Source organism: Aphelocoma coerulescens, chromosome 12, assembly GCF_041296385.1.
Source record: "Aphelocoma coerulescens isolate FSJ_1873_10779 chromosome 12, UR_Acoe_1.0, whole genome shotgun sequence".
Taxonomy (NCBI): Eukaryota; Metazoa; Chordata; class Aves; order Passeriformes; family Corvidae; genus Aphelocoma; species Aphelocoma coerulescens.
Window position 1 is genome coordinate 2,500,855 of NC_091026.1, and position 24,921 is coordinate 2,525,775.

The 24,921-nt window shown below is 45.3% G+C and overlaps 2 protein-coding genes across 15 annotated transcripts in view; both read right to left on the bottom strand.

Moving 5' to 3' along the window:
- Positions 1-8,367, bottom strand: part of ATG7 (autophagy related 7) — an 83,993-nt gene extending 75,626 nt beyond the window's left edge. For 5 of the 14 annotated variants that reach the window (XR_011154895.1, XR_011154899.1, XR_011154898.1 and 2 more), the window contains exons 1-9: positions 7,013-7,407; positions 6,751-6,805; positions 5,631-5,748; positions 4,752-4,829; positions 4,201-4,317; positions 3,520-3,669; positions 2,553-2,641; positions 1,374-1,495; positions 258-348 (exon numbers count right to left, since the gene is read on the bottom strand). Coding sequence is in view for 10 of the 14 variants with exons in the window: in XM_069028473.1 (XP_068884574.1) it covers positions 258-348; positions 1,374-1,495; positions 2,553-2,641; positions 3,520-3,669; positions 4,201-4,317; positions 4,752-4,829; positions 5,631-5,748; positions 6,751-6,805; positions 7,013-7,181 (989 nt within the window). In the remaining 4 variants the exon portion in view is untranslated. Of the gene's footprint in view, positions 1-257; positions 349-1,373; positions 1,496-2,552; positions 2,642-3,519; positions 3,670-4,200; positions 4,318-4,751; positions 4,830-5,630; positions 5,749-6,750; positions 6,806-7,012; positions 7,416-8,325 lie in introns of those variants that run through there. The other 9 variants (XM_069028472.1, XM_069028474.1, XM_069028469.1 and 6 more) reach the window with 6 other exon arrangements.
- A 3,370-nt stretch (positions 8,368-11,737) lies between these two features.
- On the bottom strand, positions 11,738-17,237 carry HRH1 (histamine receptor H1). The gene is made up of 3 exons (XM_069027784.1): positions 17,183-17,237; positions 16,292-16,459; positions 11,738-15,255 (listed from the first exon to the last, which is right to left on the bottom strand). The coding sequence occupies exon 3, from the start codon at positions 15,133-15,135 to the stop codon at positions 13,723-13,725; it is 1,413 nt and encodes a 470-aa protein (XP_068883885.1). The 5' UTR covers positions 15,136-15,255; positions 16,292-16,459; positions 17,183-17,237; the 3' UTR covers positions 11,738-13,722.
- Positions 17,238-24,921: the final 7,684 nt, after the last annotated feature.

Sequence of the window (24,921 nt, forward strand, 5' to 3'; positions counted from 1 at the left end):
GTCTGTAACACTCTGACCTACATTTCACTCAGTTTTAAATGAAATGCATTCAGAGTTTGAAGCTGGAGTCCGAAATTGCCAAGATTTCTGCTGCAGGCAGTGCACTGCTCTGTAAAGCTCCTCACCTCCAAAAGGAATGTCCAAACAATAGGCAGTGTATGTGTTACTGTCTGCTCTTACCTATTTCACATTTCAACTTGGTATGGATTAAACCCAAGTAATGAAAAGTATGGGAATTTAAAAGGTAAGAAGCAAACCTTTTTGGATCCATGCATTCACTGAGATTCACCATCCTTGGCCCCATGCCTCCCTTCTGGTTTTTCTCCCATCCCACAGCTTTTGGACAATCTGTTTGAAATATTTGAAACAAAAAAAAAAAAGCAAGAAAAAAGGAAAGAAAGAATGAAAACCTTAATATCACAGGACAGAAGAAGGAAATTTTGTTGGATTTAACCCTGTAGGAAAAAAAACGCTTATTTTAAACCTGCCAGTAAATAACCTGTATTTGAACAATCTACTATAACCTGCTACACAAATGGTGCTGTTTACATCAGCTGAAAGCTCCTGGAGAATTTCTTTACTCCCAGGTGTCCCCTGTGCTGCTTTTGCCTGTTCAGCTTCACACCCAGCACAGAGATGGCATCATTCCCCATCAGATCTTTAATGTTAAGCTCAGCAAATTCTTAATTCAGAATTCAGTAAATTTTGCCAACTTCAGTCATCATTTCATGTTCCCTAGACCCCATCTGTAGATTCAGTGGAGAATTATATATCTTAATTATATGTAATTAAACAATCTGCAACAATGACATGTGAAGCATTCAGAACTTTTTGCCTGAGGTAGAGAAATTTTGTGATACTGTCCTCTACCCAGATATTAATTCTGAGATTATGTTCTAACATTTCAAGTCCATTGCTTTAAAATACACCTGGATGTGTCACTATGGGATTGAAGGAACAGTTCCACTCTGGGGCAGGTTTTTAACCTTTTTAGAAATTATCCAGAAATGTTGCATCACATAAATTCACTATCACCTTTTTCCTACCTGAGGGACTGTATGCAAATTTAAAAAGAAAAAATGAGACTGATTGCTGTTTTATTGTATTTTATATGACACCAGCAGGACTTGTTTTTAAATTAGAAGCACAATTACAGGAGGAAAAAATTAAGAGAGAATATTCCCTCTTCTTTCTTTCTTGAAGAAGGAACAATCATTTCCTTTAAAGACATTTAACAGAAATTCAAACAATTTAAAATCCATTTGAAATAACTCAGCATAAGCAATGATCTTGTAGTAGTAATTCATTTTTCCATGTCTGCAGTGATTAAGGAGGGAGATAAAAAAAGGGAAATAATGTTTTTAATGGATTACCTGGGCCCAGGGGTCTCTCTGGCAGTTTGATTTCAAAGATGATGCTGTGTGTGATGTCTCTCACCCCTTGCATGGTCCTGTCTCTGAAGCAGAGCACTTCAACTCTCTGGAGAACATTGCCCCTGCCATAAAAAAAAAAAAGAAAAAAAGATAAATAGAGACAGACATGCAACTTCTTTAATAGAAAAGGGATTTCTTTTAAACACCATTTCACATGGGTTAGTCCTTTGCAGGTTCTGAATGAGGCTTTTTGTCTTGGTACTGAACACTGCTGTCTGTACCAGGCATAGAAAGAGAAACAATTCCTTGAGTATAAGAAAATGACTGGTTTGGTGTGAAACAGCCCCAAAGCAATGCCCCTGTCAGCCTGTCCTTGCATTTATCCAGCACTGGACAAACTGCAGGTTTAGAGGAACAAAAAGCAGAAAAGCACCACAGCACACATCAGCTGGATTTTGCTGTGGCACCAAGATCCTCTGAGCTCTCAATAAATATAATTTTACTCCCTATGCTTCAAACCCCCCAAAAATGAGAAGTTTAGTGCCTAAACCCCTCTGAATGCCAGGAGTCTCTGGGCCTTTACAGCTCCTTGTACAGCTCAACCAGTTCACCCAACCCAGCACTTCCCCTTCCTGAGAGCTCTGGAATAAAATGTAACACTCAAAACTATGGAAGTGCAACTTAATTACAGTTTTCTTACAGCAACCCCAATTTATTTGTAACTTTTAATATTTTTTTTTTCCAAAAACCAGAGTGTAAAACTGTGTCCTGTCTTCCCATCCTCTACCCCACGAAAAAATTCTAGATGGTACAAGGAGAAAACGGAAGAATATCTGATGTTTAAAATGTAACTCTGCTATTACTTGACACTAATTAATTATATAAGTTCACAGAATATTTTAAACAAGATTTGAAACATCTGGAGGGTATTGGCAGGGGGTGAAGCAGGCATTTCCAGGTACATGGATCCATGTGAGGACTAGGATTAATAGGAATTTGTGACTGACAGAAGTGAAAAAACAGAATAATGCACAAAATGAGAATCGCTCAAAGTGGGTAATGCCAAGGCAAAAAGCAAAATCTTAGGTGGATGAGATGAGGGAAATGCCATAAGGAGAAAAATATCTCATTTGACATCAACCAGTAAATCATTTTTGTGGGAAAGCATTAAACAGATACCATTTCTGGGCTGCCAGGATCAGGAAATTTCTCAGTGGCCATCCTGGGTACTGGGATAAATTACATGGATCATAAACTCCAACTGTCACCTGCAAATAAAATTGTTCCACATGAGAAGCCATCCATCCACAGCCACGTTCAGTTCACAGCAAATGTTATCTGGCATTTTTAAATAAAAATTCTGGACAGGGAAGGCCTACACACACATTGTGCATATTTATAAATATTTATATGGTCACACCAGATTTTACTCTTCTTGCCACAGCCCTGAGATTTATTCAGTTTGGCTTCTTTAGGGACACTGGATGTTCACTGCAGTAAATGCACCCTCGTTACCTTAAAAACACAATTAGAGGGAAGCCCATCAGCTGAAGCCTTTCTCCCAAACCAAAACTCTGTATTGATTTTGAGATGATCAGAAAGTGAAAGGGTACAGGCCAGTATTAAAATGCCCTAGGGTATATCACTGTGTCCTGCAGCCATAGGGAGGAGGAGGAGGAGAAGATCCAGCAGGCAGGAATTGTGCAGCAAGATTGATTGATTTAATTACTTTACAAACTCTTTTATAGACTTTTTTCTTCATAAGTCTAATTGGACAAAGGATCAGCCACCCCTTGGGGGTGATTGGCTAAAATCCTAAAACATCCATTGTCAAAATATTTTTCTACTATGCCATAAACAAGACTTTTCAAGGTTGCAAGTGGCTTGGTTGTTTACAGAACTCTGCTACCTCTTCTGTGAGAGAGAAAAGTCTCTCACAGGCTTAGAAAATAGCAAGAAAATCCTTGCTAGCAGCATTTTTTGTATCCACAGGCCAGCAAGCCAAGAAAGCAAAGGGAAAACAGCATAAAAATCACTTTACAGCCAACCTCAAGACACGACTGCTGTGCCCAGCTCAGTATTAGAGCTTCAAACCATTTGCAAATTAAACCTGTAATTAAATAAAGTTGTATAAAATTCTCATCACCTTTCCTCCTTGGTCTTGAAAGAAGCCATCCCACTTTTTTAGCAGGGATATCACGACAGAATTGTCATGGTACTTGATTAAGAAATAAGGCAGGGCTGTCACCCCCTCCTGCTGGCAGAGGTCATCGTATGCCTTCTGCAGGGCTTGAATCTGAAAGTGGAAAGAAGCTGAACCAACAGTTTGAACAATTCTGCAGTGTAATATGAAAGAGACTAAAAACTGTTTAACTTTTCTCCTAAAAAAAAAAAAATTAACTTCTTTTTCTTGTCCAATCATGCATTTTATCAATAATTTTGTCATTTTAATGAGCAGGTTCACTCAGGGGCTGCCCATTCATAAAGGTTTCTTCTAAATGAGTTTCAAAACCATACCTATATATTCACCCATTTTAATTTTTATGTATAGCTTAATACATATCAAAAATAAAGATATAATATATAGCTTAACATAACCACCTCTTCAAGAATTGTTTGCCATATCTGCATTTAACTGAGACAATTTAAACAATCATGGAACAAAAGGTAAACAAAAAACCCACATGGAAATGAAAAAAAGTGAAGATTTCATAAGAAATTAAGAGTCTCAAGTTAATTCAGTGTGTGGTAACACAAAATATTGAGTTTTACAGCTCACAAAAGTTGTTGGCATTACAGACTTCACAATATTTAGTGTTTTGGATACCTGATTTAGTGAGAACCTGTCCCCAAGACACACAGGTTTCTCAGTTATATGAATTCCATCAGGGAAGCAGAGGGCAGGGTAGCAAAACCAGTAATAGAAATGATACTTTTTTAAATCCTAGGGAAAAAAAAAAAAGTTGTAAAATTAGATAATAAAGAGATATATCAAAGTAAATGATATAATGCTAATTAGAATTAGTGGTTTATGATCCTAACCATAGGAACCACAGAATCTTTACCTCACAATGATTTTAGAAGATCATAAAAATACTAAAAGACTTCCCTTCTCTGTAAATGTCTTGATTTAAGATTTAAACAGACAATGTGTGTACAATCCTTCAGTTTTCATTAGCTGGAGCATTTAGTAAAACTTTCTATTTGTTAAACATGAAACAGCTGCTCTGCTTTTACTGATACCTGTAAGGCCATCTTATACATGGGCAGAAAATAACACCAAAATATATTAATACAGTATTTCTCCTAAAAAGAAAGCACTTCTTCACCATTCCACTACAAAGCTCGAAGCAGGAGACACAAATTCTCTCTACTCACTGCAAATGTCAGCAGCAGGAACCTGTTCAAGAGCATTGGGTTCTCCAGAGCAGCTCCAGATTTGATTGATTCCCAGATCTGCCAGGGATTGTGGGGACAAGAAGGAAGAGAAAGGGCAGAGAAACACCAAGAGAACATCAGAACAGCTGCAAAAATCTTTAATTCTTCCAGCTACCTTTAAAGCATGGAAAAAACCATTCACTGCCATCTTTTCTAACTGAATTTACCCAGACTACTGCCTGCATTAAAAGAATTTTAAAGGTCAGACACAGGGAATCACGAGGCCACAGGAATGCCAAAAATTCCCAGTTTTGAGTGAAGATATACATGAAAACTTTGTTACTCAAGGCAATCAATTAAAGCAATCAAGGCCTGGTCAAAGTAAAGCATCTTAAATTTGACTTTCACCTCTCCCCAGGCCATGACATTAAATTACCTGGTTACAGAGCAGGCAGAACAGCCCCTCTGACCCACCTTTGTCTTGCTTCATCTCAGCCTTCTTGTTGCTGTGGAGCTTCCCAATCTCTCTGTCACACAGATATACTGCAGTAATCTGAAGTTTAAACCAGGCCCTGCTGGTTTCTGGGTGTCAAGACAAATTCTAAAGATGTGCTCTACAGAATTCAAGTCCCTGGCAGCTCCAAGAGCATTGTTTAGCTTAAAATGTGATGGAGCTCTCCAAGTATAATTAGTTATTATTGGTTATATTAGGTACTACTCTTGTAGGGAACAGCAAAAAGCAAACACCAAACTCTTCTTTCCAAAATAAGCTGAATCCTGAGGTTACTCAGGAGTATCTCCAATATTTGGGGCAGAGTAAAGCACTTCAACTGGTAGAAAGGATTTGGAAACACTCTGTGGTTTGATTTTAAATCCTACCTCATTTGCTTCTTTGTCCAGAAGTGATTTCTTATCACAAGATTTGAAAGTCTCAAAAGTGTTGGTGTTATACAGCGTTCCAAAAGCAGGACAGCAGCGTGCTGGTATTGAAGCATTCCTGAAAAAAAAGAAGGAAAACTCTTGAGAACTGGATACCAACACCTTTAACAGAATCATCAGCAGCAGTACCTACCTTGTGGTGTAACCTTGCCCTGGAATTATCAAATGATGAGGCACAGCAACAAAATTAACACCACCTCTAATGAAAACATCTTTATGAACAGGGATTGATAGAATAATAACCAGTGCCAACACACATCTCCATCACTGCTTCCAAAACAGATCAGGCACCTGTATTTTCTCTAAGCAAGGTGACACTAAATCACTGACTGAAGATTTTAAATGCTGTTCAAATATAAGATACCCATGACAAATGGGATTTTCCCTGAGAAAAACTAACTTAGCCTGAACTTAGATGTCAGTGTTGTACTCACATAAAGATTTAGTTAAAATTCGATGTTTAGAACACGTCCCAAAGAAAACCTAAAGCAGACAGAAGATTGAGCAGCTTCTATAGTTTGTAACATCATCAGCTGGAGAAGCTGCTGTTAGCAAACAGTGTTTTGTTTCTGAGATAAATTAGGTAGAAACCCTACAATATTCCCTTAATTTACAGACCTGATTGATTTCATTGCCTCCTGTAACACTGTTCTCAAAAATGGTATTTTTCCAGTCATAACAGTTAAATACTTGGGTAGAGATTACAGTGTACCAACCAGGAACTGCAAAAACTATTTGAAATCCTAATTAAAGCTATAAGGGAAGGAGTCAGACGAACTAAAAAAGCCTCCCTAATGTAAAAAGCTACAGAAATAGGAAAAAATTTTGTTTTATATAAACATACATGCAGATAGTGAGTGAATTTAAGAATTAACAATATTTTAAATTCAGCCCTCAGATGAATACACTACTTCAGACACAAGGAGTTCATGTTGGGGACTCAAAGGAGCCTCTCCACTGTTATAAAGTTCATAAAAGTGTGTATTTATTTTCAAGCAGAGTTTGTCTAACTAATACATCAATCTTATGCAAAGGAAGGTAAACCACAGCATGTACTCACATATCAAAGGCACTAAACTCCAGTGTCAAGCGAGCTGGCAAACCCAAAGGATCACCTGGACAAAAAGCAGCAACAAAGCTCCTTTGAAACTGACATGTACGGGTTATTTCCCCTCGTTTTTGTTGACCTAAGTTACCCAGTGAAACATTCAAAATTCACAGTCACGTTTTCTAATGTCTCAGCAAACCATGAAGAACGTTACATATTTAGAGGAGCGTCAGGAGAACCCTGAGCTACCAAAACCTGCTCAGTGTCTACCCACCATTGTAGTAGTAGCCCTTGATAACCTTGGGGGTCTCATCCAGTCGGTACTCATTGAGTTTCTTCTGGGTCAGCTCGTGCCAGAACCCCGCATCCAAGGCACTGCTGAAGGGAGCAAACTGCAGCTTGGAGAGCCCAGGATCCCCGGGATCCCCGCTGGCAGAGGCCATGGCTCCAGCTGCTGATCACTGCCGAACAGAACCCTGTAACAGCAGATCAACGCGGTAAGGCTGCAGCGTGGGCACGGCACCGGCACCGGCACCGACACGGCACCGGGACGGACACGGCACCGAGACCGACACGGCACCGAGACCGACACGGCACCGGGACCGACACGGCACCGCACAGCGACACCGGCACCGACACGGACACGGCACCGGGACCGACACGGCACCGAGACCGACACGGCACCGAGACCGACACGGCACCGAGACCGACACGGCACCGGGACGGACACGGCACCGAGACCGACACGGCACCGCAGAGCGACACGGCACCGCACAGCGACACCGGCACCGACACGGACACGGCACCGGGACCGACACGGCACCGAGACCGACACGGCACCGGGACTGACACGGCACCGGCACCGACACGGCACCGGGACGGACACGGCACCGAGACCGACACGGCACCGGGACCGACACGGCACCGCACAGCGACACCGGCACCGACACGGACACGGCACCGGGACCGACACGGCACCGAGACCGACACGGCACCGGGACTGACACGGCACCGGGACCGACACGGCACCGGGACCGACACGGCACCGGGACTGACACGGCACCGGAACCGACACGGCACCGCAGAGCGACACCGGCACCGCACAGCGACACCGGCACCAGGACGGCACCGAGACCGACACGGGCCCGAGACCGACTCGGCACCAGGACGGCCCCGGCCCCGGGACCGACACGGCCCCGCACAGCGACCCGGCCCCGGGACCGACACGGCCCCGCACAGCGACCCGGCACCGGGACCGACACGGCCCCGGCCCCGGCCCCGGCCCCTGGGCACGGGGCAGCCACCGCCGGCCTGTGCGTGACTGCAGCCCCCGCTGCCGCCCGGAGAGCCGGCCGAGGCCTGGACACACGGACCGCGGGAGCCTGCAAAGGGCAGTGCGGGGACGGCGCCGGTGCTGTGCCGGTGCCGGGACCCCGCGGGGGCAGCGCCGGGGCGGTGCGCGGCCGGCGTAGGGACCCCGCGGGGGGCAGCGCCGGTGGCCGTGGCGGTGCCGGTGCCGCGCGGCCGGCAGGACCCGCAGCGCTCCATCCCCGCTCCCCCATCACCGCTGCGCCGCTCGCTCCGCACTTCCCGCATCGCCGGCCGGCTCCCACCTGCGACGGCGCCCACAGCGCGCATGTGGCGGAGGCGGCCGGCGCCGTGTGATGACGCCGTGAGCCGCGGTGGGTGCGCAGGCCTGAGGCGGCCCCGGTCTCCATCCCGATCCCCATCCCGATCCCGATCCCGATCCCGATCCCGATCCCGATCCCGATCCCGATCCCGGTCCCGATCCCGGTGGGATGCGGCGGTGCCCGCACGCTCTCGGCAGCATCCCCTCGCTGATGAAATGCTCGCCTCTGGCCAGGCCAGCGCAGCCGCAGCCGCCGGCTCAGGTGGGACCGTGCCCCGCAGCACCTGGAGCCCTGTGCCGTGTCCCGACCTCCGGCTGCCGCAGGACGTCTCTAACCCGCCCCGGGGCTAAGGATAAAACATTAGACCGTGGTCTCTAACCCGCCCCGGAGCTGAGGATAAAACATTAGACCGTGGTCTCTAACCCGCCCCGGAGCTGCGGATAAAACATTAGACCGTGCCAGGGAAATCAGAGCTCCAGGGGGTTTGATGGGGGTCTGACCTAGGGGAGGAAAGGGAGGCAAATTCTGAGAGGTGCGCAACAAAAAGTGGGGAGGAAAAGAGCACTTGTCAAACCAAGGAAAATTCCGAATTATTAGAGAGAAAAAATTGGCTGGTGTGGCTGGAATAGGTCTCCAGAGAGACTTGACTGCACAAGCTCTGAGCACCGGGATCTAGCTTTGATCTTAGGAGCCCGAGGTGGGAGTAGATGGCATCCAGAGATGCCTTCCAGCCTGAAGCTTTTAATGAGTTTTATTGAGATATTTCTCACTTTTTTTGTCTTTTTTTTTTTTTTTTTTTTTTCAGCTCTAGAATACAAAACAAAAATACATCTTCTGAAAAACAGGCATAACCTCTGCAGGTCCTTTATGCCTTTGTATCAGGAACATAAATTTGCCAGAGCTGCCTTATATTTTGGATTTACAGTCACACCCATATGGCAAGAACTGACCCCAAAATGGGAAGGAAGCCTGGGAGGAAAAGCCACCAGCTAAGTGTGGGCACAGTCACATAATGACAATTGGTCAGGGAAGTTTTCAGAGCTGAAATTCAGCAAATTCTAAGTTTCAGCTGTAGAGACGATGCTTGGATAGAGGACCTTGCTATGGAGCATGGGCTGGATGGACCTTCCAGGAATTTCCCAAATAAAATAGATTGGAATAAATGTGTGAGTTTGCTACAGATGGTTGTATCCTTATGTCCAACTATGTTACATCAGTGAAATCCTGCAATTCCTCCTTTTGCATTTCACTCGCTTCATTAGTATTGGTAATGCCTTTATTCTCTTGGAATAAAGAACTTAAAACTCAGTTCTGCATTTTATTTACCCCAGGCTTGAAAAGGTTTTATTTTATCCCTTTTTGGTCCTTGTATCCTCTTTTTACATCTTCCTATAGGCAAATAAAAGGAAGTAATAAACATAAGAATAATAAGCAACTAGAAAAGAGGTTCTTTAAAAACAAAGAAAAAAAAATCTGTTGAGTGTTTCTGGCACCTATTTCCATAGGTAGGAGTTTGGATTTCCCCGAGCAAAATCTTGCAGCAAGGGAGAACCATCCTGGGACTGAAAGTGGGAATTAAAAGGAAGCAGATTCAAACCCTGGGAATTAAAAAGAAGAGATTCAAGCTCATGAGTTCTTGGGAATTACAGACTCAGCATGTTTTTGGAGAGCTTCTCAGAACAAGAACTCGGATTCTTCTCCAAAACTCAGATTGAATTCTCTTACAGATTTTAATAAAAATAATATTTAGTTAGGTTCACGTAATGTTTTCCATTTCGGGACTTAAATCAATTTTTTACAGCATTCTCAGTGAGCAAGACCACAAAATACAAGCAGAACCTGGCAGAACTATCAATTCATTTACAAAAAAAGCTCAATTTAGTGCTGTACCCCTGTTACTGCTGCAAGAGTGGGACACTGCATAGGTAAAAATCTGTTGGAGCACTGAATGTTGGAGTCAGTAGAGGAAAAAAAGCAGGAATATGCTCCAAAAGAACACCCTGATATGATCAGAGAAGCAGCTTTTACCCCTCAAAGAACTGAGTTCAGGATTTATTTTGTTGTCAGACATGCACCATGTTTTTTAAAATAATTTTCAATTCAATATCAGGAGTGTAAACTATTTTCAGGAGCCATTTCCACACTGCATCGACATTAATTGTTCTCTTTATGTTATAATCCTTCAATAGACACATAATTTGATGAAAATTAATCATTTTGTCATTGTATTTGATATCTAAGTGAATGCAAATATGTTTGTACAGTATTTAAATTTAGCTTGGCACTTCCAAGTGAATTGGCATTCTGGCTGAAGGAATGGATGCACTGAAACATTTCAGTTTGAAGTTGTAAATTTAAAATTTTTAACACCTCCTCTGCAGGAGCTTAAGTTAGGAGAGTATTCCTCAGCACCCCTGCTAGCAGTGGAAAATCTGCCGAGTTCAGGGCCTCCTAGAAATGTTCAGATACATGTTAATACAGTGCTTCCCTGGTAACACCCGAGCATTAGAAATGTGTTTTTACAGAGCATCTTTCAATCGGTTTCATTTCTTTTGCTTTCACCAAGCGGTCTCGCAGGAAATTTAACGCACCCATCCTTTCAGAGGGTGGAGAGAGGCCGAAATGTGCGCCTGCACTCACGTTTCCTTCCCGATCATCTGGGGAGAGCACGATGAGCTCCGCGCAGCATCCCGGGGCTCGCTCCTTTCCCACCAGATGTCCCCACTGGCGCAGGCAGCGCTGCGAGAGCAGAGTTTTGTGCCTCTGGTCACTCCCACCACACCTTAATCCCAGCACAACTGCAGTCCAAGAAATCCCCAGACTCTCGTTGTGTCCTCTGGAAGCTCCGTGTCCTCCGACCTTGTTTGTTAACTGGAAAGCACTGAAAATGTTTTACAGGAAACCACGCCTGGAATAAGCTCTTGAGCCTTGGCCCCACGTGGTGGGAGGCTTCTCCAGTCCTGACTCTTAATTTGCTTTGCTTTTCTTACATCCAGAGCCTCTGGAATTGCCTGTTCAGTGAAATAAACTGAGAAATCCTCTTAGGTACCTTGCTATTTAAAATAACTACTATCCCATTTTCCTATTTTTTTTTTTATTATTTTGTTATTTTTTGTTCTTCTTTTAGGTCTGGTAATAAACTTTTTTATATTCATTCAAGTTTGCTGCCTGCTCTGCATTTCTCCTAATTCTCTGCTCACAGAAGGTAAACAGTAATGAGTATTTTGGACCAAACCACTACAATTATCTAATGGCTATAAAATGTGTCAATCACCAGTCCTGTCTTTGTTATTAACACAGTGACACGAAGATCATGGATAAAATGAAGTGAGATTAAAAAATATTCAGGCAGCTTGACTTTCCTGGGTTTAGCTCCTTGAATGTTCTTTATTTTTACTAGAGGTTTTTGTCGTTACAGTCAGCATCATTTTTAGACCAATTTCCGATGACCTTGCTTAGGTTTTGTCGTGTATTGGTGCATTGTAAAGTCAGAAAAGGCCATTTTCATGATCAACAGGACAGCCTTCTTCATGACTCTCAGCAGCCCTTGGGTAAATGTGTTTTTCAGCACTAATAAGTGTGGCTGACTTTTATTTCCTCAGGGATCATCTAAATTATCATCCATTTTGGCCAGAATTGCTGTTGCAAATCACAGTAGAAAAAAAACAATGTAATGGCTGTGGATCTCAGTGATTGTTTGTGAAAGGCCAGGGATTAGAGCATGTGTTTCAAAAGGTTCTGCTCTGTACCCCAAAAAGGTGTCTTTTACTACTGGGGCAGTTGTTCCTCCTGCAGTGAAAAAGTTGCCTGAATTCTGCAATGAATTTTGTTGGTTTTATATTCTCTCTTTGCATTTTGCCTCTATTTCTCCCAGATTTAAGTTTCCTAATTGCAGTTTTTCCTGCATGCAACTTGAAACCAAAGTCAATTAATCTCTGAACCTTGTGGGGTACACTGAAATAGACTGAATTGGAGTTTATTCCTTTAGCACATTTTCCCAATTTATTAAAATGCAGATGTATTAGGGCTCTGTTTAATATTGAATACTTTAAATACAATTAAACACTCGGGTGTCTAATTCAGAGAAATGACATGGACAGAGGAATAATACTTTGCATTTAGAGTATTCTATCCAAAATTTATGAGCAGTCTTTCCCACATTCCCCTTAGTGCTGCATTGTTGCTGTGATCTTGTCTTACTCACTTTATGAACTAGGCACATCTGGCACAGAGGCACTCTGAGCAGCTCGAGATCCCGAAGAAAAGAGAATCCAGAATTTCTCCTCTTACCATTAAACCACCCCTTTTAGCTTCTGATGTAATAAAGATATTGCACAGGATACCCCTACAGCTCATCCCCCCAAACTTTTGGCAGTTCTCAGCTGAAGGAGTTACAGGTCAGAACTTTGTTGTTAATGCAGAAATTTCAGGAGCAAGAAAGTGTTCAGGATGTGGGAAATGCATCAGCACTACAGAGTGAATCAGAGCACATCCTTTTTCTTTGTAATATCCAATCCAGCCCAGCTTTCAGCTGTAGGGTGTACATCAACATCTTCTTGGTCTCTTTTCCAACTTAGAGTATTCCATTATTGTGTGTTTCTCCTGAAATGTTTGACAGCAAGGTTTATGAAATGCAATTAAATATGAAGGGTAGAAAAGGCAAACATACTTCATGTGTAAGCAACTGTATTCTGCAATTCTAGAACAGCAGCACACCCTTCTGGAGAAGATGGTGACAGTATGTTGAGCATGGAAACCCTTTTAGGACATAAAAATACTACTTTTTTTCAGCAAAGTTAACGTACAGTTAATATAAGTGTGATATCAAAGAGATACAGTAGGGTACACTTAAACTTGACATTTGATGAAAGGTTTGTGGTATGGAGGAAGCTATAATAAATAGGGGAGGTTTTTTAAACAGTTGAAAGTTTATTATTTGACTGTGCAAAGTACCTCCACTTGCAAATTTCACTGCATAAGCAATGTGTTCCTGTGTGTAATGGAATAAGTTGAAAGAGAATGTGATTTCTTCCTTTTCTGGGGCTGAATAACTTATAATCACTGAAGATGCCTCTTTGTATCTCCATTTCTGTGATGAAAGAGGTGATCTCAAATGGTAAAAGGTTGACAGCAGTGTAACAGTTCATAGATTGACCCTGAGTTTTTCAGATTCTTGACCTGAAGTAGCTCTTCAAATGTGTTAAAACTATTAAATGCACATTTCCCCCTTTTACTAACACTTTATAAATTACAGTTTGCCAAAGTCTTTTACTTTACCCATCCTTCGAAACTGGACTATTTTGTTTGGTTGAACTCCTGAGCTGCATTTGAGCTCCAAAACCCCAGACCAGTATCAGTGAATATGAAGGATCTTTTTGAAAGTCTTCTTGAAATTGTGGTTACAAAGAGGATACAGGAATGGATTTAGGGTGGAGTTCACGTAGCCGAGCCATATGGTGACCATGTGCAGTTCTGAGAGCTGTTCATGGTCGTGGAATGTTATCACCATAAATAACACAAAGTAGGGGATCCAGCAGAGCATGAAGACTGCCATGATCACCCCCAGCTGCTTCGCTGCCTTCCGCTCCCTGTTCCTGTGCCGGTGAGCGCTCCTGGGATGGCCGTGCAGGGTGTGCCAGGTCTTCCTCAGGAATGTCAGCCCTCTGGAATCCCTGCACTCAGTCTTTCCCTGAGGACAGCAGGCTCCTTTAGGGTTGGAACTGGAGTGCTCTGCACGGGGTGCCACCTCAGTGAAGGTGTGGTTGTCGGATGCTGCACTGGAGTCACTGTCCTGGCAGTCAGGCTGCTCCTTATTCCCAGGCTTTTTTGTGGCACACACCCCCTTCTTCCCTGCTTTATGCAAGCCATGCTCAGGCTTGGCCGTGGTGATAGAGAAACAGCTCCACTTCAGGACTTTCCCATTATTCAGTGCCTTTGAAGACTTGTCAGGATTGCTGAAATAAAGCTCTGCCTCCACTCTTTGGGGCTCTGGGAAGCTTTGCTTATCTGTGCCAGGGGTGTTCTCACCCAAGATTTGCTTCTGGAGGCAGATATTTTTCTCGTCCTTTATCTTAGTCTGATGCACGGTGTTTTTTTCCAAGGAAGACCAATAAGCTCCGTTGGTGATCTCTCGGTGCTGGCAGTGTTTCCGAACAGTTCTGAAGATTTTACAGTAGAACCACAGCATCAGGAGGGAGGGCAGGTAGAAGTTGAAAATGGCTGTCAGCACTTTAAACCAGGTGACTTCAGAGAACTCCGTCTCGCACTTGTTCTCCTTCACCTTCCTTTGCCCGTTGTTGGCAAAAACGTGCCAGCCCAGGATGGGGATGACCCAGGTGAAGGAGAGCAGCCAGACCCCCAGGATGAGGAGCGAGGCTCTCATTTTGGTGCGGTACTTGAGGTATTTCAGCGGCTGCTGCACCGAGCGGTACCGGTCCATGCACAGGATGAAGAGGTTGAAAATAGAGGCGGTGCTGGCCACGTAATCCATGGAGAGCCAGAACAAGCAGGCTGCCAGCCCCAGGGGCCACACGGGGCTCAGCAGGTACACGATGTTCAGGGGCATCACAGCGGCCCCCACGATCAGGTCTGCGATGGACAGGCTCACGATGTACAAATTGCCCACTGTCTGCAGCTTCTTCTCCGTTTTCACAGCACACAGCACTAAAATGTTCATGACAATGGTGACCAGGGAAATGCTTCCCAGGAATAGGCCTAGAAGAGCTGAGGGAGCATTGCTTGAGTTCTCTGTTGTGTTCTTGGACATCTTCTTCACGGGTGCACAGAGTGAGAATCGGAGCGGATGTCCAGGCCTTGGAAGTTCAGTCGTGGTCTGCACTCCTGGATGAAAATGTGTTGGGTTGCTTGGGGATTTTTATTTCCAGAACTACAGAAAATAAAAAAAAAAAACCATGCTCAATCAGTCTAGTAATAAGATAATAAAGCTAATTTGTGCCTCAGCTTAGCACTGTCCCTTTTAGGGCTTTCCTACAGAACAAATTTTACACAGAGGTAATTTGTGTTTTATGAAACCCAAATAACCAATCCCAAACAGTTTTTATAGGGCTTCATATATTTCTGACCCCAGAATCCGAAGAAGAAATTTAATTCCTCACAGCTTTAATCCATTATATCTCATTAAACAGCTGATCATGAACCAGAACATAAACTCCATATTGGCAAACCGATTTAAAATGTGTTAGTAAAAAGCATATTAACGTATTTTGCACTAAATAGTTTAAACAAGACAGTGCTTATTTACAACCTACATCTAGCAGTTGGAGAATCCAGCAATTGGCAGTCAGTAGGCAGTCATTCAATTATAGGTAATGAGTAATCTCTTCCTACACAGTTTAGGCTCACACAGATTTCAAACATTTAAAGATGCCAGGCCTATTTTAGATCCAGTACAAAATGATGTTTTCAGGATTTTTCAGGATTAATAAGCATCTTCTGCTTCCCAGCTGCTAACTTCATGTATTGATCCACAGTCCAGAATTGATTAATAATATTCTACATCTTGGAGCATATGATCCATTGACCAAATTCTGCCTCCAGTACATTGAAGAAAAATGTCTGTGATGGTGACACACATTTTGTGCCATGTCATGGCTTTTCTGAGTTTATGTCCTGGTAAATCTCTTAAAGCAATAAGGAAGGAAATTGAGACTGTAAATATATTTGCTCAAAGTATTTACACAACCAGCACTGAGATATGCATGGGATTTCTCACCCTCGTAACTCGAAACATGGCCAGAGCAATACAATGCAAGAGATTGTTCAATAATCAGCATTTCCCATTGAAATCCAGTGATGCAATACTTCATGTAACTTTATCTTATTTCAGTAATCAGGGTTTAAGTTGAAATGATTTGTGCTTCCTTATGAGAGGTCAAATTCCTTCTTGCCTGGGCTTTACTTACGGGTGGGTGCTGTTGGGAGAAGAGCTGTGTCCTTGGTGGCAGCAGCATCCACAGGCAGAGGGAACAGGAGCACCCTGGGGAGTGCTGTGATCCCGGATTCCTTCAGGCTCTGCCAGGACAATTCCTCTGTGGCAGCTGCTCCCAGATGACAGAGGCCTCGAGCATCTCCTGAGAATGAGGACAGAAATTACTCCATGGATTTTAAACCAGCCTGTCCAGAAAATGGTTATATCCCAGTATTTCTTCCACCTCCTCAAGTGTGTTTAAGTGTACAGGGCATGGCCAAGGCAAGGAGTTGTTGCAAGAACCTGGAATGACTCATCTTCACCCCCAGGTATTTCCATGTAAATGTGTGGTAAAACAAAGGGAGAAAAGGCTACTTTAATTGAGTCTTCAACTGAAAAAGAAAATTAACAGCAAAGAAAGCTGCCTGGTTAGACAGCTCCCCTTGGTTGTTCGTGAGCTGCACATGGAATGCATGAACTGCATTTGGGCTTGGGCTGGATGATCTCCAGAGGTCCCTCCAACCCTAACAATTCTGTGATTCTGGGAATAAAACAGAGCAGAACACAGTAAATGGTGTTGATTGCTCCCCAAACTTTCTCCTCAGCATGCTGTGGTTGGATAGGGCAGGATTTAGGAAGCAACTTGCAGATCTTGAGCTGGAGTAGTCCTGCTCCAAAGAAGGATAGGTGCCTTTTTTTCAGGAGCTATTGTAATTCCTTATCTGTAACTCAGCTGCCAGTAGACGAAAGCAATAATGATGAATACATGGGGTTTAGTGTTTGCACAGTTTAATTACACCAAAACAAAGTTCACTAAGAACAGATTTTAAAGAAAGCAGCCCAAGACCTTGGATCGCTTTTTGGAAATTCTAAACCCTGACCTCACCATGAAATGCTTCTTTAATTTTTGCTGTCTGTGAAGAGCTTTTTCTACGAGGAGGGTCTGCAATCATCATTTGTTATTGTATTTACAGTTCCAAGGAACAAGGCTCTACTGGGAGATGCTGAGTGGGTGCCTCAGTGCCTCATTAGTGCAGGTGCAATCTATTGAGCCCTAAGTGGGAGTAAGTTTCTAGAAGCAGCTGCTGGCACATCTTTTACTGAGAGATTTTTAAGAGGCTGCAGGTCCAAAGAGCAAAATTCTTGTTCATCAGACTAAACTCAAGGCAGAAATTAAGATTTTTATTCAGATGGCCTTTACTCACTATGTTGTACTGAAGAAACCCATTTATTTCTAGTGATTTTTTAAAAAAAGTATTCTTTAGGTGTTGAAAGGCATGTTAGAAGTTTGATTGATTTCCCTCTCAAAAACTCATTTATTTCTCTGTAACGGACTAACCCCTGTTCAATGCCTGCCAATATTCAAGGAATATTTTTGATAAAAAGTAAATGAAAAAACATGGTAAACCTCCCTGCTATTCCCACTCAGATGACTCAATGCCTGAGTCCAGCAAGGACCAGGCTTTGTTTTTTTATTTCAGAAAAGTGTCTTGCACTGTCAAAGGACAGACTGAATTCTGTCTGCCCTCGAGCTGTCTCCCCTAGGCAGCCTGAAATGAAAAGATTCATAACCTGAAGATGCAGTGTCCCACCAGCCAAATTCTGCCAGTCTGCTGGATTGTCCTTTTCCCCTCACATACCTCTTTTAAGAGAGTTATAAATAAATCTTTTGCTGTGTGAACAAGCAACGCTGCCTGACTTATAAATATTATAAAATTTAATTCCTTGTCTTGTTATGGCTCTTCCTTGGGGTGGAGGGGCTCCTTAATGACAGCCCTGGACATCTGGCTGTCCAGTTTTGAATTAATTGCTTTGCATTCCTTTGGTAGCAGGGAATTTTCAGTGGCCTTTGTAGGAAATGCTGTGCTGGGGGGAAAATGAGGCCAAGACTAATGTAGCAGATGTGCTGAAACCTACTTTACAGAGCAGACTGCAGAGCAAATTGCTGTCTGAGTTGTTGGGTTGGGGATCTGCAGGCTGATTTGGGAGCTGGATGCCCCAGGAATGATGCTGTGTGCCAGTGGGATTGGGAAAGGTGCTGTTCCTGGGGAAAGAAAAGGCAAGAGGCTGTTTCTGAAGCCTTCTCCACACTTCACTTCCAAACTTGAGAGCCCAGTGCCATAACTGCTGCATTTCTATACCCTCTCCTGGTCCTGTCACTTGTCTAAAGAAGGTGAACAGGCTGTGTGGTTATTCAGTTATGTCTGGGAACACACATCACAGGTAATTTAAAAATACTTCAGATGGACTGTTTTTTAAATGAATTTATCCAGTTGCTCTGGACTGTGAAAGGTTCCCTCACACTCAGAGCAGTGACCCCTTCATGCAGGTGGCCAAGGGGCCAGGGCAAGGTCAACCCCTCTGCCCCTTTGTACAGCAGCTGTAGTGCTTGGCTGTGGGCTGGGCCATTTAATTTATCCTTACTCCTCCAGCTTGGATGGTGATGTGCTAAGGAGAGCAAGCAGACCTTATGAACAACAAGCAGATGGAATGCAGAGCCTGTTGTGAAGGAGGATTGAAACTTTTAAGTAACTTCATGAAGTGTTTCAAGGAGAAAAAAGTCTTTATTATTATAACTGTGTGATATACTGAATTTGTAACTTGCTGATATAGGGATATTTTCTTTTCAGTCCACTGATTCTGCTGTGCTCCCACTATTTCTTTTAATTGGTATATCTGGATATTGGGGTACAGTCTGTCAGGATTGCAAATAAATACTTCTGCTTTTATTTAATGGAGGAAATACTGCATCTGTATTTACTGCCTTTTTTATAAATAAATATATTATTTTTAAGTTTGAGCCTTAACCTGAAGTCATCAGGAGATAGAAATAGACTTTTGTGATTCTGGCTGGCATTTTTTAACAACTCTCTTTAACGCTTGGCCTATATGCCATGAATATTAGAAAGAGCTAACAGAAGATGGACACATTCCAAAGAATGTTTTGGCCTTCAAAATGTAATCTCAGACTTCCAGAAACTCTTCTTCCAGCAGCTCAATTTTCTAGTTTAAGTTGTTGTAAATGTCAGTTTTTCCATGACAAAATCCAGTCTTGTCCTTGTGATAGTATTTCCCAAATATGGATTATTTTTTGCCAAGAGACTGGGGGGACAACCTCATGTCTTGACTAGAATCCTGAAGCTTCCAGATATGGTATTAATTTTCCCTGCTAGTCTAAACACTATCAGTATCAACTAACTGCTCATCAGTGTGATCTCTCAGCAAAACAGTGTTTAAGTGTTACTTTCTTTAAGTACTGCTGTGCTGGAGAAATCATAGTCTTTACTCCATTACTTGTGTGTAAAAAGAGAATTTGCTGTGGGTGCTGGAGCTGTGCAGTAACTGTTGTAATAGAAGAAATTTGTGCTGTGATGCACCAAACAAACCCGTAAAAGGTGTAAAATCCCTTATAAACCAGGGGAGTTTCCCAGGAATGTGGTTCCTTTAAAGCTGAGAAGCTGCAGTGGTGCCTTTCTGTTCTGGGTTTGGAACCCATTATCCCAACTGACTGTAACAGGACATCTTTCCTATGGGGATGGCAAAAAAACCTTGATTTTTTTGGACTACTACTGACTCCAACCCTTGGCAACTGTAAAACTCAGTGGGTTTAATCACTCTGAATCATTTAACACTAATTAACATAACTGTAGAAATACAATTAACTTTTTAAAAGGTAACTCACCCTGTCATTCAGACATCAAGATCTGCTTCTTTCCGAGGGACTTGGTAATCCACTACTCACAAAAGTAAAAGCCAATGTGTGTGAATAAGAGTTGGTAGTTCTTTCAGTGCTGAGGTTGACCACTATGAAAACGCTTTGGGGATTTATTTGAATTCAGCTCGAGTGAACTTCTGGTGCTTTGAAGCTGTATGAAAACCTTCATCAAAAAATGCACAGATTTAAAAATCCTAGTGGGTTTGAGGAGTCACTGTCTCCTTGTACTGGGAATAAAAGGAAACCCTGCTACTGAAAGATTTATTTTGGGTCACTTTTTAAAAAAATTCACCTTTAATTTGAAGCACATATTATCAATCTCTTCAAACAGCAGGTGAACTTACTGTATTACTTACTGTATTACTATATTACTGTAGTAATGAGTTCCTTCATATTTTAGCAATAACTCATTGAAAATACAAAGCTTTTCCTTTATAGAGATACAGATATAAGTTAAACAAGCTCTTTTTTCTTCTTTTTGCAGGCAGTTTTAATGTTTTTTGTTGAATTAAGCAGGCAAAGGGGCACTGGTGGAGCACAGGGTTTCTTACAGTGAGAGAGCCTGGTGCCTTGCAAATAAACAGTTTCAAAGCAGCTGATCCAAGAATTCTGACTCCTCTCCATCATTCCTGTCTGTAAAGGAAAGCCTGGGGAGGCTACATCAAGAATGGTTAAGGTTTAGGGCAGGTTATGTCCCTGCTCTAGTGTCAACCCCCTCAGGATGTGCTGGACTTGTATTTGAGAAAAGATCTGTATGAAAAGAGTGCATTTACCTCGCGAGAGCACAATTGTCTTCAGAAAGGGGTGAGGGTTAAGTTCTCTATCTTCCTCTTTCTTCAGCCAAGCCACTGTTCTCCCTCAAAACAAGGAACCCACCCCTCCCTGCCTGTTTTTCCCAGCCGTGTCCCCATCCCTTCCCTCACCGTTAGTCATCAGAAAGATGCTTAAAATAAGAGCGTAAATATTTTGCAGGCAGACAGGAACTCCCCTTTAATTGCTCAAACCATCTTAATTCAAGTGTGCCCATTGAGTACAATGGAGAATCCGGACTTTATCTATCTGTTTCCCTTCGCCTCCTTTCCATTTCCATCTGAACATCCCCTCCGTGCTCTGGCCCTTGCTGGCCCGACCCCCAGCGACTCCTCTCTGCTCCGGGGGCAGGGGGCAAACCTGGGAGCCTTTGGAGCTGCTGGATCTGCAGCTGGGACAAGTGTCCTCCGGGGAGGAAAGCTGCCTGAGCTTCCTCCGGCGTCTTGGCGCACTTTGGGGATTTCGCTTCAGATTTGTTCGCCCCGACGGGAGACCCTTTGCTCCCCGCACCCCTCTGCTGCTCTGGGCTGGGATGCGCCGGGTAAGGAGCAGAAAACTTCTGCCAAGGGCTCCCAGTTAATGCTGGGGGAGAGTTATCAAAAGCGGGGTGTGTTGGTGAGTTGTGCTGCTCTGGCTTTCCTCCCCCGCTCCTCTCGCTGCGCTCAGGTACCGCCGCAGCCTCAGCCGGGACAAGCGGTCTCCGAGGAGCCGCCAGCGCTCCCCCAGCCTCAAATCCCTCAAATCCCTCAAATCCCTCCCGCTTCCCCTCGGCCCCGCTCCCTCCCCGCTTTCCCCGCCGCTGTTCACTCACCAAAGCGAGCAGGAGAGCGCGGAGCGGCTCGGGCAGCTCGGGCAGCGGGGCCGGGCGGAGCCGCTCCTCCTGCCGCGGGGCTGGGCAGGGCCGGCCGGGACGCGGAGGAGGCGTGGGACGCGATGGGAAGTGATGGATGAGATGGGATGAGATGCGATCGAGGCGGTGGGAGGCAGTGGATGCGGTGGGAGGCGGGGGGAAGCGATGGGCTGCTATGGAAGGCGATGGGATGCGATGGGAGGCGATGGGATGCGATGGGATGCGATGGGAGGCGATGGGATGCGATGGGATGCGATGGGAGGCGATGGGAGGCGATGGGATGCGATGGGACGCGGCGGATGCGATGGGATGCGACAGGAGGCTGTGGATGCGATGGGAGGCGGTGGATGCGATGGGATGCCCGGCCCCGTGCCACCCCGGGGCTCCGGGACGCCGCAGAGTGATGCTCCCCTCTCTCCGGGGCTGCGCTGCCGGGAAGAGCCCGGCTCTGCCCGCCCGCTGCCCGCAGCTCCGCTCTCCCCGCCCGCCGGACAGCCCCGGGTGTGCCTGGAAACATGTGGCGATCTGAGCTGGCTGCAGCCGGGAGGTGACGCCGGGGTTCACCTGAGGTAACCCAGGGGTCTGCGGAGGATCCGACGCCACATCCTGCTTCGGGATCATCCCAGCCCTCAGCAGTCACAGGACTGTCACTCTTCTCTGATAACCAGCACTGGGTCTGAAGTAGAGACGGAGTTTCTTTTTAGTGGAGCTGCCTTACACAACTATTTTAAGAGCTGGAAGACCCCAAGTGTGTAACACATTTCTGGATATCTCAGCTAAACTGATGTTTTTGTGATTTATGTAGCTCCAGTACATCTGCTCCATGTTAAACATGCACACAGGGTTTGGGGGACTTTTTTGCAATTAACTTACCCATTTTCCTTCCTTTCTTCAAGATCATGCTTATTTTCCCCTCACTTTTAAAAATATTTAGAAATATGTTGCACAAAACTCTCCGTGGATTCAAAGGGGTAATTTTGTTATGTAAGTCACGAAGAATTTGTGCAATGGTGTTTTAGCAAACAGCATTGTTGGGCACTTGGTAACTTCATTGTCTGTGAAACTGGTGGAGAGGAATAGTAAACTTTGCACAATTCCTCCCCACCATGAGCAAACAGGAAAATACAGGAAATCCCCATGTTCCTTCCCTAAGAGGATAATATCCTTTGCCAAAAAGTGCAGCTCTGTCAGCAAAGAAGTGTTACAGCCGTTAACTACCTTTTTTGTGGTGTTACTAAGGCAATTTTTCTGCCCTTGAATTGTTCCCTATCCCATTGCAATTTTGGTAAACCCAATTTCTAAACAGATGTTTGCTTGGGTCTTGTCTCTGGGTGTCAGAGCAGGGACCAGGCTCTGCTCAGTGGTGCTGAGAAATAGGAAATGAGGTAACAGGCAGGAGGTGATCCCAGCAAGTTCCACCTGGACAGGAGGCAGAACTTCTTCCCTGGGCAGTGACCAAGCACCAAACAGATTGTCCAGAGAGGGTGTGGAGTGTCCCTCACTGGGGATGTCCCAGAGCGGTGTGGACAAATCCTGTGCCCTGGGATGGCCCTGCTGGAGCAGGAAGATGACACCAGCTGAGCTACTGTGGTCCCTCCAGCCTGATCCAGCCTGGGACTCTGTGCTGAGAGGCTTTGCACTGGAAAATTCTGCAAGAGGTGAAAATCCTTTCTTGCTCCTGCCTGTCACACGGTGATTTGAAGAACAACTTCTGTGCTCGCAGGTCATGCTGCCCACTGCCCACTCCACGATGTTTCACTTCACTGCTGCACAAGTTTCCTGCTCAGTCTCCTTCGCTGTTGTTTGACCTTTTTGCAAACAGGTTTTAGGTGGGCTCCTTTGGAAGAACGCTGTAAATCAGGAATGTTTATAGCTTCATTTAAAACCAATTTGCAGCTGCTCCCTGTGTTTATCCTCCTTTGGACCTCTTCCATCCAGGGAATGTTTTCTGCAGGGACTATCAGAGATGGACTGGAGGCCTTAAACCCATGCTGAGGGGATGCTGTGAGCTGTTCCTGTCTCCCAGCAAACACATTTGTTCCAAACTGGATTTAACCTCCTTTAGAATGGCAGGGGCTTTGTGCTACTGAAGGCAGAAGTGGAATTTCCATTTAGGTAGAAAGGACCAAAGTAACTCATGGAATCCCAGGATGGGTCAGGTTGGAAGTGACCACAGTGGCTCAGCTGGTGCCACCTCCCTGCTCCAGCAGGGCCATCCCAGAGCACAGGGCACAGCAGTGTGCCCACACAGCTCTGGAATAACCCCAGGGAGGAGACCCCAGAGCCTCTCTGGACAATCTGCTCAGGGCTGGCCCTGCCCAGGGCAGCAGTTCTGCCTCCTGTGCAGGGCAATTGCCGGGCTCAGGCCCTGCCCGTGGCTCTGGTGCCATTGCTGGGCCCCGGAGCAGAGCCCGGGCCCTGCCCTGAGCCCTCCCTGCAGCCAGGGACACCCAGGGCTGAGGGCCCCTCTCAGCTGGGGCTCCTCTCGAGGCTGAGCAGCCCCGGCTCCCTCAGCCTGTGCTGGGCACGGAGCTGCTCCAGGAGCTCCCTGGCTCTGCTGGGCTGAGGAGCCCCCAGGGCTGGGCACGGCACCCCAGAGGTGCCTCCAGGGCTGGGCAGAGGGACAGGGTTACTCCAGAGGTGCCCCAGGGCTGGGCAGAGGGACAGGGTTACTCCAGAGGTGCCCCCAGAGCTGGGCAGAGGGACAGGGTCACTCCAGAGGTGCCCCCAGGGCTGGCCAGAGGGACAGGGTCACTCCAGAGGTGCCTCCAGGGCTGGGCAGAGGGACAGGGTCACTCCAGAGGTGCCCCCAGGGCTGGGCAGAGGGACAGGGTCACTCCAGAGGTGCCCCAGGACTGGGCAGAGGGACAGGGTCACTCCAGAGGTGCCCCCAGAGCTGGGCAGAGGGACAGGGTCACTCCAGAGGTGCCTCCAGGGCTGGGCAGAGGGACAGGGTCACTCCAGAGGTGCCCCCAGAGCTGCCCAGAGGGGCAGGATCCCTCCCTGCCCTGCTGGGAATGCTCTTCCTGCTGCCCCCAGGATCCCATTGGCCTTCTTGTCCCCAGGACACTCTGCTGGTCACCACGCCTGAAAGAGCGATGCTTGTCACTAGAAGGAGCTTGGGGGATGTGCCTCTATTGTCTCATCTGCAGAGCTCTGTATTTATTGTGAAATTGTAATTTTTCTTACCAGGCAAAGCTGCAAAAGTTGTCCTAACCTGCCAACAGGTTCAGAGAGGCATATAAATAAG

Excerpts from the sequence above, each read along its gene's own strand:
- HRH1 (XM_069027784.1), bottom strand. The coding sequence starts at position 15,135 with ATGTCCAAGAACACAACAGAGAACTCAAGCAATGCTCCCTCAGCTCTT.